This window comes from Neolamprologus brichardi, chromosome 5 (assembly GCF_056152115.1).
Source record: "Neolamprologus brichardi isolate AB-2024 chromosome 5, ASM5615211v1, whole genome shotgun sequence".
NCBI lineage: Eukaryota > Metazoa > Chordata > Actinopteri > Cichliformes > Cichlidae > Neolamprologus > Neolamprologus brichardi.
The window spans coordinates 14,145,317-14,158,388 of record NC_142108.1 but is presented as its reverse complement, the minus strand read 5'-3'; the positions used below and the strand labels follow the sequence as shown (position 1 = coordinate 14,158,388).

Genomic DNA, 13,072 nt, shown 5'->3' with positions numbered 1-13,072 from the left:
TTGATTCCACTGGGGCTTAAAAAAGAGGGCAGAGTGAAAAGAGAGGAGATTTACTCTTCTAATTTCCAGAGCCACCAGCAAAGAAAATGTAATATGGTCTGACAAAATAGCAAGAGAAATTCTTCCCTGGGCGAACTTTATTGTCATGTTGCTGCAGCACTTTGACTACATGTGAGGCCTAAATCAGATGAATTGCTGAAGGCTGAGTTTTTCTGCGGACTGACTGGTCTTGTGCTCTTGTTTTGCATGAATGCACACAGACTGGTGGACAATGGGATCAGTGGCAGATCCACCTCCTGTAATACTTTCTTTAAACAGGGCAGCAAGTGTGTCCCCCCTGTTCTGTCGGCAGACCAGAATTTATCCTGTTAGTCACCCTAGATGAGTGAAAGAGTAAAATCAACCCCCATACCAGCTGGACACACACATACACATCCATTTATAAAGGCAGAAATGCACACACACTCGCACACACACACACATTCTTAACCCCACACACTGGGGAGTTATACACACTGGCAGCTTTATGGACAGCTGATAAGAACAGGTTTAGCTGGTGGTTACTGTTCAGAGCAGGTCAAGCAGAACAAGATCTGTTAATGTCTCTTTGTTTCTATAGTTCATACTGCAAAAGACTGCATTTTGTTTTCTGTTTTTTTGTTTTGCTCTTACATAAGACAATAAGCAATTGTGTCAAGTGTGCACACGCTCTTATGACTGAACGGTTAGTGTCAGCGTTGTGCCCGCTCACGGTGTGTAAACGCCCATTTTTTGCCCCATTAGGCACAGCTTGATCGTGCCCCTGGGAGATCGCCACATTCTCATGCTCCGAGAGACTTCTCTGAAAGGTTTCACTGCAGATTAATTGCTGGTTTACAGTTTTGTTTACGCAACTAGATAATCAGAAAGAAACCATCATTAGGAGATAAAGTTTTTTTTTTTCTTTATTGCTCTGTATTGTTTTAATACAGGATGTAGGGAATGTTGTGACAAATTTACATCACATTACATCTTTCAATTTGGGAACTTGAACTTAAATGCTACTATTGGGAAAATGATTTCAAAACAATTATATAATGAGTGCAATGAAACACTTGCAGGCAGCTCTGCTGCAATTTGTTTATTGTTTAGGGGGAAATGTCAGTCCTTAAGGGGATGCGGGATAGGCCGAGCCAATAAACTTCTTCCCATCTCCATAGGAGGAATTATCCCAGGTGTAAGTCTGAATAATGAGCGTGTTCCCTCCCACGCTCAGATGACACCTAAGGATGATGATAGACAGCAGAAATTAGAACAGATCCACGTTCGATAAGGCGTCACAGGATGTGAACATTTACTCACTGTTTTCCAGGACGAGTGATGTAGCAGAGGCTGTAAATGGCAAAGTCAAATTCCGGGCTGCAGCCAATGACCGCAGAGCCAACCTGCTTGTAGTAGCCGTCCCACATGAACTGCATCCCCAAGACATCAGGAAATGTAGTCCACTGAAGCAAGAAAGAAAAAAAATGAATGCAGTGCCCTTTGTAAATTAAAAGAGTATTTTAGGATTTTTATCACCGGTGCTTACAGGCCCATTGAAGCTGTGGCTGTAGTAGTTTAGCTTTCCACTTTTTTCAAGAAGATAAAACTGGATCCAGTTGTGGAAACCGGAGACCTTTCCTTTCTTGATCTCTCCTGTTAGAGAATGTGGTTTTAAAATAGTAAAAAAAAGAGAATATGTTTTCAAATAAATGAGATGTTCAAAAGAAATCTGCTCTCTCCGAACCTGCAAAGATGTGCTCAAACCCGCTGGAGTCCAGCTGGTTGTTGTTGCGAGAGTACAGACCAAACCACATCATCTTCAGGTCCTGAATGAAGTCTTCCTCTGATTTGTAAATGCCTTAAGATATAAACACAGACATTGAAAACACATGAGGATAACCGTACCCAACCTTCAAGTATTGCTGAGGATGCGTGAAGGTGAAATATCATGCATAGAAATGTTTTACCCTTGTTGTAGAGAAAAGCAAACAGCTCCTGTCCCAGCTGAGTGTTGGACATAGTTTCCCTGACAAACTTGTCCTGCTCAGCCAGCTGCTGTGAGCTGAAGTTCTCTGCCTGTCCAGTCATCCTGTTGTAGTTGTCCAGCACAGACAGCAGAGCAGCGTAGGTGGGCTTGGAAAAGAGAGCATTCTCATTCAGGTAGCTGAACAAGCTGAAAGCAGGAAAAAAAGATTTAGGACATAGAAAAACTGCTATGTAGCGAGAGATTGCTGTGCTGATAAAACGGCTTTTCTCACGGCTTCGAGGAGCGATCTGTCTCAGAGCTGGTCTGAGAGTCGGGCACCAGAGCCTGAGGGTCAATGACCAAGTCTGAGGCTGAAGCCTTGTTTGAGTCCAGAGAATAAAGTCTCTCAGAGATAGACTTGATCTCTGCATCAGTTACCACACCATCCACACCTACAAAATACATGCACATATGTGTGTTATTGGAGACGTCAGAGTACAGATAACAGGAAAGTAAATAAGTCTAAGTTAAGTTAAAACAGTGTGTGAAATAGTCCAACTTAACTCTGCTTGAGTCAGACATCACATCAGACATCAACTTTCCACAATGAGAACTGGAGTATATTTGTACTCTAGTATTACTTTTATGTATCAAAATACATCTTCCACCACTGGATTATACTCAACATAGAGGCAACAAATGCAGTTAGGGAAAGAACAAAATGAGCCTTTTTAATCTCCGTTCATTATAGGGACTAGCCCAACAATGACACCTGCTGGACATATACTAAAACAAAAAAAAGCTTTGCCCATGAGTTGCTGGCACCACAAACCAATAAAAAGTGTTTCGATTATTTTAGGCAAAAAAAAAAGTAGCAAAATATGGAAGTGTGGCACAATATAAAAATACTACATTACAACTATAATATGTCAAAAGAAAGAAATTAAGAAATTATAAAGAAAATTAGTTCTCATTCTGCATCTGGATCACGATGAAAAGCTTCATGACTCTGTGTCAATTTATAAAAGAAAATTTACTCTAAAATATAAGTGGTCAAAGCACAGTTACACTTAAATAATTTACATAAAGTTTGTTGTTTAGTCCAGAGGTCCTGAACCTAAAGGTCAGCCCTCCAAGATAAATAAAAGGGTGCTGAGATGAATTATGAGAGAGTTTCAGAGATACAATTTGCTATTTATTTATTTATTTATCTATGACAGATAATAAATTAAATAAATTAATAAAAATAGCAGAGTACCCACTTTTGATAGAACTCTTATGCATTCAAAGAGCCCCACAATTACAAAAATGTAATTAGTGATCTAGCTATGATGTTACTGACACAAAGAATAGTTTGAGAAATTCAGATTTTGGGACACAGACCCCCACAGCTCGCTGTCTTGCTGCTTGTTGGAACTCGTTAGCCGTGTGAAAGCAACCAGATGTCTGCAACAGAGGGGCTGGTAGTGGAAGATTTTGTAGAACGCAAACTGAACAGCTAGTAGTGTAGAGACACCATCCGGCACGTGAGGTGGGGTCAGCTACTCACAACACATATTTTGGTCTTACTGTAACAGAGTTCGTTGTAGTCGTTGCAGCAGTTGTTGTACTGGGGGCACAGGGAGTTACAGGGACACTCGTTCTGAGAGTTGTAACTCTCACCACACCTGCCCTTACAAGAAAATAAATACTGATACTAATAGCTTTCCACAAACTCTAATAATGGCAAATGCACATGTTTTTGGTATCAACTATTATCAAGAGTCTGGTTCTGTCACGTACCTTTACCTTTTAATGCAGTGTAGCAGCAAAAAAGTTTAAAAAAAAGAAAAGAAAGAAATGACTTACTGCTGAAAACCAGGGTCACACAGAGTACAAGGACAACAAGGAGCTTCATCTTTGCTTAGCAGCAGCCTGATATCTAGGTGAACTAACTGTTGTGGCCTTTCCTTTATGTCAAAGTGGGGTGTGGTTTTTGCCCAACTACCATCAGAGAGGTAGGGCATACTGGTTCAGGGACCATTGGAGGTGGAGTTAAGTGACAGAGCACCTATGCACAGGTTACTCAGCTTTAATTCTCTCAAGTAGTCACTTTTTGGAACATGATGGCCACACATACATTTTGACCACACCAGCAGGCATCAACATGGCAGCAATTGCATCACGTTTTCAAAGAAGAGTCTGTGGTTATTGTTGTTTGGGCAATCCCAAGTGCTAAATACACCCAACCACAGTGAAGGGCACAGCTTTTAAAATGAGAAAAAAAATTGTGTTGTTAACTTGATGATGGTAACTCACTAGTAGCAGCACCCATATGTATGTCAGCAGCTGATGACACAGTCGGTAATAAACTGACAGCACCTTTAGAGGTGGTTGAGCTCTAAGGGGATATGGCAGGGGGGACTGTGGCACCCCCTAAACTAAAGTACCCTCACCTCCCCACAGCTGGAGCTCCAGGCCTCCACTGGATTTTTGTTCTTATAGAGAAGTTCTCAAGGTGCTTGAAGGAAACTTCAGCACCATGTCCTGAACTTGAGAGAGAAACTGCATTCAATTCACATGAATGCTAACTACGCCATTAAAAAAGTGGGACTTATAAAAATTTAAACCGGGAGATTAAATGCTGGTGCAGAGTAGAGCCATTGCTTCTCCACATCGAAAGTAGGCAGTTAAGATAACTCTTTATTGCCATTGCCCATTCATACCTAGCACAATAGTACAACAAAATTGGAAACTGTCCAACGTTGGCACTAAGCGCAACTAAAAGCAAGAAAACACAGTAACTTTTAATTTAAAAAAAAAAAAGTGCAAGAAAGGTATGAGCAAAAAATAGGAATGGCTTAATGAATGAAAGAATGAGTGAATGTTTATTGCACATTAATATTATTATATCAAAAAAAAAAAAATAGGTCAACTGTTAGCATTGATTAGGGCTATTGCCCTGTTGTAAAAGCTGTCCTTGAGTCTGTTTGTTCGGGACCTCAGCAGCCTGAATCTCCTGCCAGACGGCAGCAGCTTAAACATCCGGTGTCCTGGGTGTGTACAGTCCCGTAGGATGCTGTGTGCCTTCTTGAGACAGCGAGTGCTGTACAGGTCCTTCAGGGAGGGAAGAGGATGACCAATGATTTTTTTGGCCATATTAATGACCCGCTGAAGTGCCTTTTTGTGTGCCGCGGTGCAGCTAGAGAACCATACAGAGATGCCATATGCCATCACACTTTCAATCGAGACGATCAGCAGCTCCCTCTTCAGGTCCATTTTTCTGAGGATTTTCAGAAAATGGAGACGCTGTCGGGGCTTCTTTACTACTGCCGAGGTGTTTGAGCTTCATTGGAGGTCTGTGTCTATGTGCACACCCAGGAACTTGAAGCTGGACACGTTTTCCACACACTTCATGTTGATTCTAATGGGCTGCAGCATGGTGGTGGTTGAGGTGGTTTGGGCACCTGATTAGGATGCCTTTCTCTGGCACACCCATAAGTCGCTGGAGCAATTGTATCTTGACTGGCTTGTGAACAACTTGGTGTTAATTACTCTCTGTGCAACCTGTTCTCAGTTGTGGGCCCTGCGTATCAAACACCCAGGCAGTAGGAGAGCACACTCTCCACTGAGGAAGTGTAGAAGGCCAGCACCAGCTTCTGGTCCAGATTGTTCTTTCTCAGGACACAGAGGAAGTGTAGCCACTGCTGTGCCTTGGGGTTGTGGGTCTAGGTGAGATTGGTGGACATGTGGGTGCCCAGAAATCTGAAGTTGGAGACAGATTCCACCTGTTTTCAATTTATAATAATTGGGGAGTGGACCTACCTGTGCCTCCTAAACTCTTTTGTTTTAAGGACGTTCAGTTTCAGGTTATTTTCTGAGCACCAGCGGGACAAGTTCTACCTCCGCCCTGTCACTGTCTCATCTCCATCAGAGATGAGCCAAACCCCAGTGATGTAAAGAGCATTTGTTGTGTGGGTTGGTGTGCACTCATAAGTGTGCAGTAGATCTGGTACTGAGTATCAGGGGAGGGGAAAGGTGGGGACTGAGTAGGCCTGATTGAGGCTGGTTGGTGAAGAAGTCTTTGATCCAGGAGCAGGTGACAGGGGGAATATGAAGATGGTCCAGTTTTTTGGTGATGATGTCTGGGATTATGGTGTTGAACACTGAGCTATAGTCCACAAAGAGTATCTGCACATAGCTCTCCCTGTTCTCGAGAAGGCTCAGCACTGTGTGAAGGGTGATGGTGATCCTCTGTGGACTGATTTGTTCTGTAAGCAAACTGGTGGGGGTCGAGGGGGTAGGGTAGATCGTCTCTGATGTGCTGACACTGACACTATCTGCTCAAAGCACTACATGACTTCAGATGTGAGGTCTATAGGTCTGTAGTCATCGAGGCTGTCTATACTAGTTTTTGGGGGGATGGGAATGATAGTGGAGGCCTTCAGGCTCTCCTGGGGTTAACCACTCGCAGACTCCTCCTGACCTATTGTTTCTGATGGATGGATGGATGGATAACATAAATGTATGCCTGCCAATCTGGTTGATGACCAATGTTCTGCAGTACTAGTGCAGGATGAAAACTAGTACCACCCTCTGTTGAGACCATGTCAAACTGCAGTGACTCCACTGCATGAAGGAGTCCAGCCACTGGCTTCATCTTGGATTTAGCTTCATGGCTTTGTAGATTCATGTCAGTCCAAAAAAAGTGTCCTTTGGATTGAAGCACCAACTATTGCAACATTGGAACAAATTATCGTGTTAGCAAATGACACTCAATAAAAATAAGAGTGAGAGATGGTGTTTTAAATGACAAATTAAGAGCTGATGCTTTCCACTTTATTGTCACTCAGTGATTACTTTTGTATCTGAAGAAAGGCAAGAAAACTGCTTGGTTAAAATTTTTTAAAAATTGCCTTGGCTTAAGCCAACATTTCTTTGAAACATTTGTCCCGCACGTTGAAAAATGACGTGTATAGAAGTGTCAGCATGTGATGAGTTGGAGCTCACTATCTCAAGTCACACTGGTGCATTACACATTACACACCTTGTGAGTTTTGCTGTTATTTGAAGCTTACAACTGCAACAACAAAACAGGCTGGTTCCCCAACCTAAGTCAGCCAGTGAGCCTGTGTGGTAGTGGGCTGTAGTTTTCCTCAGCTGCATAAAGAGAGGTGGCTGAGGGAGTTCAGAGAGCAGTGCCAGGTGGAGCTGGTAGGTACAGCTGCTGTTCATTGATTATTAAAGTTTTCTTCCCTTGAGGCTGAGTGGCCTATGTGGCTGAGTGTGGTGCTGGGACCAGTCTATGCCGGCATACACCGACACACCAGCCGTGAGACCTTGTTTGAAAGCAGTCTTTTGTGTTATTGTTGTGAGTTGTGTGCTATTAGGAATGCCAGGCATACCACAAAGGAGCACATGGCCTTTATGTTGTTTAAGTGTGTGTGCAGTTAAAAGAAAATAATAAATTACAAATTCACTCAAACAATCCGAAAGCAGCACTCACATTACCCAGACCCATAAGTCATGTCACTTCATCACAATTGCACCTTTTATGCAAAACACACCAGTGTTCTTTTTGAGGTGTTATCTTAATTAATTATGTATTTATATGATTGAAGTTATATTTGAATCCCTTTTTTAAAAAAAATATGCATCAATCTATTTAAGGATAAACATCTCCAGTTTTTTTCTCTTCAATGGAAACTACATTTGGTTATCACACAGAGCTTTAACACATAAAAAGCATCAAAGCTCATAACATATATGTTATAAGCTGTTTTTGTATATGGAATTTGCCTTGAGAAATAATGTAATTTCCATCAAAGTAATCTGAAGTACATTTATGCATTATTATGGGACCCTCTCTGATTTTTCCACCTGAATGACCAGATGCTGTATTTCACAGGGTTTATGTGAGATAACCCAGAATAGCTCACACATGGTATCTCTCATCATGTGGAGATCACATGCTCAAATGCAACACTGACTGAGAGTGCAACCTTGATTTAAAGCCTGGAAAAATTGATGCCTTGAAATGAAGTTCACTTACAAATAAAACTACTTCTGCAACAAACACTGGTTTGGATTTTTCTTGGGATGCCTGATGACATATAAATGTTTGATTTTCCTACCCCAAAAGTACACATGAGGGTTCATGCCCCCCCCCCAAAAAAAATAGAACTTATATTGCATAAGTGCATATTTTGTGCCCATATTATTTGCATATTTTCTCAACCAGATTTTTTAAATTTAAAATCTGGAAAGGACTACAAAATTGCTGTTTAGCCTTTGGGCTTTTAACCTTTGAGAAACACATAAAATATTGTAGTGTTATTGTTGTAGCCTGTGTTATAGCCTGCCCTGCAGTGTTATATTTGATCGACAAATTTTCAACACGATTTTGAACATTTATATTGAAAATTTTCAAAATGATGAAACAAGGAACAAAAAAGTAGGCAGTTTCGAGTTGCTTTAATACAATAATATTTTATAGTGGACAATTAGATTTAAATTCCTTATGAAGCTAGCATATTTTGATTTGGCAAGCTAAAGGTCACCGAGTACACAATGCATATTCAAAATCAATAAGTTGCCATAAATTAGCCGTCTTAAGTAAGCTTTACTCAATTTTTCGAGGCAACGAGTTTGCATAGGTTTTTTTTAGTTCTGCGAACTAATTAGATTTTACAGTGACTACTGACCTGTCTGCTGTCTAGTGTGAACAACAGCATTATACTTGGCAGGATGCCAAATTCTGACCCTACTACCCAAATTTTACAGCAGGAAGACATGTCAGACCAGGCAACACTTTCCAGTCTTCTACTGTCTAATTTTGCTGATCCCTTGGGAAGTGTAGACTCAGCTGTCTGTTTTTAGCAGACACAAGTGGCACCCTCTGTGGTCTTGGTTATACCTTGTATACCTTGATTGTAACAAGTGTATATAAGGTACTATTATGGTCCACTTGATAGTCATATTTCATTAGAGAATATGACTGAAAGGCTGAAAGAGGAGAAATGCTTCTGCACCTATTGAGAAAAAAAAGAAAAAGAAAACAGCAGAGAAACCATAGCAAAAACCAACATATGCATAAATAACAGTGGCAATGTTACTGAACAGCACACAGTACTGATAATACAAGATATTTTTAGAGGCAGCCCAAGATAGTGTGTGTACCTGTGTGCATGAGCGCACTTCATCTTGTATGTGAGGAGCAGGATTTTAAATCCAATTCTGGATTTAACAGAGAGCCAATGAAGGGAAGCCAACACAGGAGAAATATGCTCTCTCTTTCTAGTCCCTGTCAGTAATCTTGCTGCAGCATTTTGGATTAATTAAAGGCTTTTCAGGGAGTTTTAAGACTTCCTGATAATAATCAGCTACAGTAGTCCAGCCTGGAAGTAATCAATGCAAAACTAGTTTTTTCAGCGTCACTCTGAGACATTTCTAATTTTAGAGCTGGTTAGATACCATATTTCTGAGATTTTCAGGGCCAAGTACAATAACCTCAGTTTTATCTGAATTAAGAAGCAGAAAGTTAGCGGCCATCCAGGTCTTTATGTCTTTAAGACATTCCTGCAGTTTAACTAATTGGTGTGTGTTATCTGGCTTCATAGATAGATAGAGCTGGGTGTCATCTGCATAGCAGTGAAAATGTATGCTATGTCTTCTGATGATACTGCCCAGGGGCGATTTTAGCCCATTTTTGGTTTGTTCCAGCTCGCCTCTCCCCTACTCTGGCTTTAGCCCCTTGCTGCCAGAGCGAAGGTAGCTTAGACGCAGCGGAGCGGAGGTGTAAGTGCCTGGCTTAAAACAGGACATGTTAACTGCATTTAACCTTCAGTTGCTCTTTATATATTTAGGTAGGAGTCAGACCATGTTTCCTTTTAGCTGAGAAACATTACACCCAGGTAACCTGCAGTGTTGAAAACGTGTTTTCCGATGATGTTTGCTACCCTACAATCCGTCTTGCTCTGTAGTAAAATCAGCAACATTTGACCGTCCTGTTGCTCCCATTGAAATTTATGCAGCCTATTTAAAATCTAAAACTTAAAATTGTCCGTAGCCTACTGTTGTTGCCACTGTCCTGTTTGAAATGGAATGAGAGAAGTTGGTTATTTTGTCATATGTGCATGTGCCGATATTAAACCCAGGAACAACATTCAGGTAAAAGTGTAAGAACAAATGATCCATCAATAAAGGATAATGTTGGGTCAGTGTTTCAATATTTATATCTTTTATTAGATGTTCATGTGGTTTGGTTATTTGCCTTTTGGTTGAAAGTAAACTGTAAGAGGACTTTTTTTTATTAGTGATCTTAATAATATATTTTTTTCATATTAATGTAATTTTTTCATCTAATTGAATACAATCTATTTGTGTATGATTGTCAGTCCAAAGAGGGAGAGAGGAGGAAAGAGGGGAACGTGAGGAGAAAGTACAAGGTCAGGAAGAACCAGGTAAGAAAACAGACAGGGAATAGTGACAGGCACAACAGAAACTGTTAAAATGCTTGAGATAGTTCACCAAAACTGATTTGCCAACCTCAAGGTGAGGCAACATAGGTTAAAATAAAAGAAAAAAATCTGCAGAGCCATAGTAGTATCTGCAGTAAAGATATTTTCATACATTGTGTACATTGTACCATAGTGTCACAATACGGCTGTTTGCAGGCAAGAGTAGGACCCAAACGCAAACTCGCAGAGACAAAAAGTAAACTCAGCTTTATTGCTGGCGTGGAGTGGGACACGAAAAACAATACAAAACTAAACCAGGAAAACTAAAGCACAAGGCACCAGAGGGAAAAATCACACAGCTATGAGGGAGGACGCAACACTTACAAAGAGAAACATGGGGCTTAAATACACTGAGGGATAACGAGGGGGAATGAGCCACAGGAGGAGAGCACAGCTGGGAGTAATTAGGCAGGACGAGACAAGGGAAGCAAAACTAGAAACATTAACATAGGACAGACTGTGACAATTTTTTATCAATATTTTCTAGATTTGTACATTTCAAGGACTCTATTTTTGGAGTGTATTTTTATATATCTGTATTGTATTATACATACACATTAAAAGTGAATCTCTGTCCAAGAAATGCGCTCAGTTTACTTCTTACTCACTATGATCATCATTCATCATAAATGCACCAAGGAGACAGTCAGAGGGAACTAGGGACAACTGGAGACATTTAAGGATGCAGGGACTGACAGAGACAGGGAAGAAGTCTCATCGTGACGAGTAAAGCCATCTTGCCTGGCTGGGCAGCTCTCTGGGTGCTCAGCCCCCCCAAAGCTCTGATCCTGGAATCGCCCCTGGTACAACACATTATGAAGTATGCTTCTGCTGTGAGGTCCCGCCTCCATGTACTTCAGTTAATCGCCGGAGGGGTATATTTATAAATAATATTATATTAGGGAAATTTTCCTATACATATTTTTGACCTGGGGGTAGAATTGATTGTGAACTGGAAAGGGAAAATGAGATGATGAGATAGCCTTTATTTGTCAGTTGCAGGTCTTTTGCCCACAACCGAGATGACAGACCTTGCCGACTGTACATACAATACACAAACATCCCATTGGGGAGACAGGTCAGGCCTATGCTTGAAAATGCTTATGAACTTGCAAATTACAACATGATGCATTTAAGATAACCCTTTTAAACCTTTATTTAAGAAGAAAATTTGTTCCACTGTGCGATGGCCGAACCTGTTTCTTTTCATGGAGATAATTTCTCCTGCCTTAAGGAAAATCCCCTCACATGGAACAGAAGAGCCTGGAGTGCAGAAAAACTGGTAGAGATGCAGTTATACAGTCTACCTGGGCCTCACAAACTATCAGCTAAAGAGGATAAATAAATTAAATTGCTGCACATTTTGCAGACTAACAGTTTAAGATTATTTAAAAAATAAAAAATATTTTTTATAACATTAAATGTAAAGAGTCAAATGGGAGTCTTTCTAAAGTTATTTAATTATATTTATATTTTAAAAAGCAGATTTATAATAATAAATAATCATGATTTCACAGTCACAAATGAACAAAAGATTTTGTCCTTCACTTCTGTCAAACAAAGCTGTATGAAACGTTGCCTAGCAACCGGGTTGCCTAGCGACCGGGTTGCCTGGCAACCGCCTAGCCTAGCAACCGCCTAGCAACCAGGTTGCCTAGCAACCGCCTAGCAACCAGGTTGCCTAGCAACAGTGTTGGGAAGGTTACTTTTAAAATGTATTCCATTACAGAATACAGAATACATGCCCCAAAATGTATTCTGTAACGTATTCCGTTACGTTACTCAATGAGAATAACGTATTCTGAATACTTTGGATTACTTAATATATTATCATGCTGTTTACAACTACATGAATGTACTATTGCTGTGATTTATTACTGTTACTGAAGGTCCGCGGCTCCAAACCGTAGTAAAGGGACCTCTGGCTAATATGGTGGGTTCTGTGTCGGGCTCGTAGCCGAAAACTAGCTTTACTTTGTTGTCTGGGTCAACTTTGCTAGCGAGAGACAGAGAGAGGCGTTGAAAGGCTGCTCCAACGGAACTTATTGTTTTTGGAGGAAAACACGAACACGGTGTACAGTCGAGTCTTAATAGCTTACTTACAACTGGTCCTTTTTCTCCCTCCCTCACTCACAGACACATAACATGAAGGGCAGTCCATTCTCCCTGCAGCACGGACTACACTGCCTATGATGCTACATTCTTTAGAGCTATACCTGTAGCATTCTGCCTATTAGCTTAGCACAACAACAACAAAAAGTCCTCTCTCACCCAGGAAACACGCAAAGAGAGAGTGTCACCATGTAACCATGGCAACCGTAATGCTGCCACCTGGAACAACAGAACGTAGCTGTCAAACAAAACCCAAACAGTCCTGACCCGCCACAATATGAAACAGGGAAGTACAGCTGTGTAATCCATTTATTTCAACAAAGTAACTGTATTCTAAATAACACCTTTTTAAACGGTAACTGTAACGGAATGCAGTTACTCATATTTTGTATTTTAAATACGTAACGGCGGTACATGTATTCCGTTACTCCCCAACACTGCCTAGCAACTGCATAGCAACCGGGTTGCCTAGCAA

General features: G+C 40.9%; 1 protein-coding gene across 1 annotated transcript; it reads right to left on the bottom strand.

The window, feature by feature from the left end:
* Positions 1-931: 931 nt before the first annotated feature.
* Positions 932-3,942, bottom strand: endou (endonuclease, polyU-specific). Its single transcript, XM_006807563.2, has 7 exons — positions 3,836-3,942; positions 2,280-2,439; positions 1,989-2,194; positions 1,766-1,879; positions 1,568-1,674; positions 1,342-1,484; positions 932-1,262 (listed from the first exon to the last, which is right to left on the bottom strand). Exons 1-7 carry the CDS (start codon positions 3,882-3,884, stop codon positions 1,148-1,150), a joined length of 894 nt encoding a protein of 297 aa, XP_006807626.1. The 5' UTR covers positions 3,885-3,942; the 3' UTR covers positions 932-1,147.
* Between the last annotated feature and the right edge of the window lie 9,130 nt (positions 3,943-13,072).

Bases quoted from the DNA above. Each gene is read 5' to 3' on its own strand.
- endou (XM_006807563.2), bottom strand. From the start codon at position 3,884: ATGAAGCTCCTTGTTGTCCTTGTACTCTGTGTGACCCTGGTTTTCAGC. The intron at 1,675-1,765 runs GTTCGGAGAGAG...ATTCTCTAACAG, and splicing joins GTTTGAGCACATCTTTGCAG to GAGAGATCAAGAAAGGAAAG. The intron at 1,485-1,567 runs GTAAGCACCGGT...TTCTTGCTTCAG, and splicing joins GCCACAGCTTCAATGGGCCT to TGGACTACATTTCCTGATGT.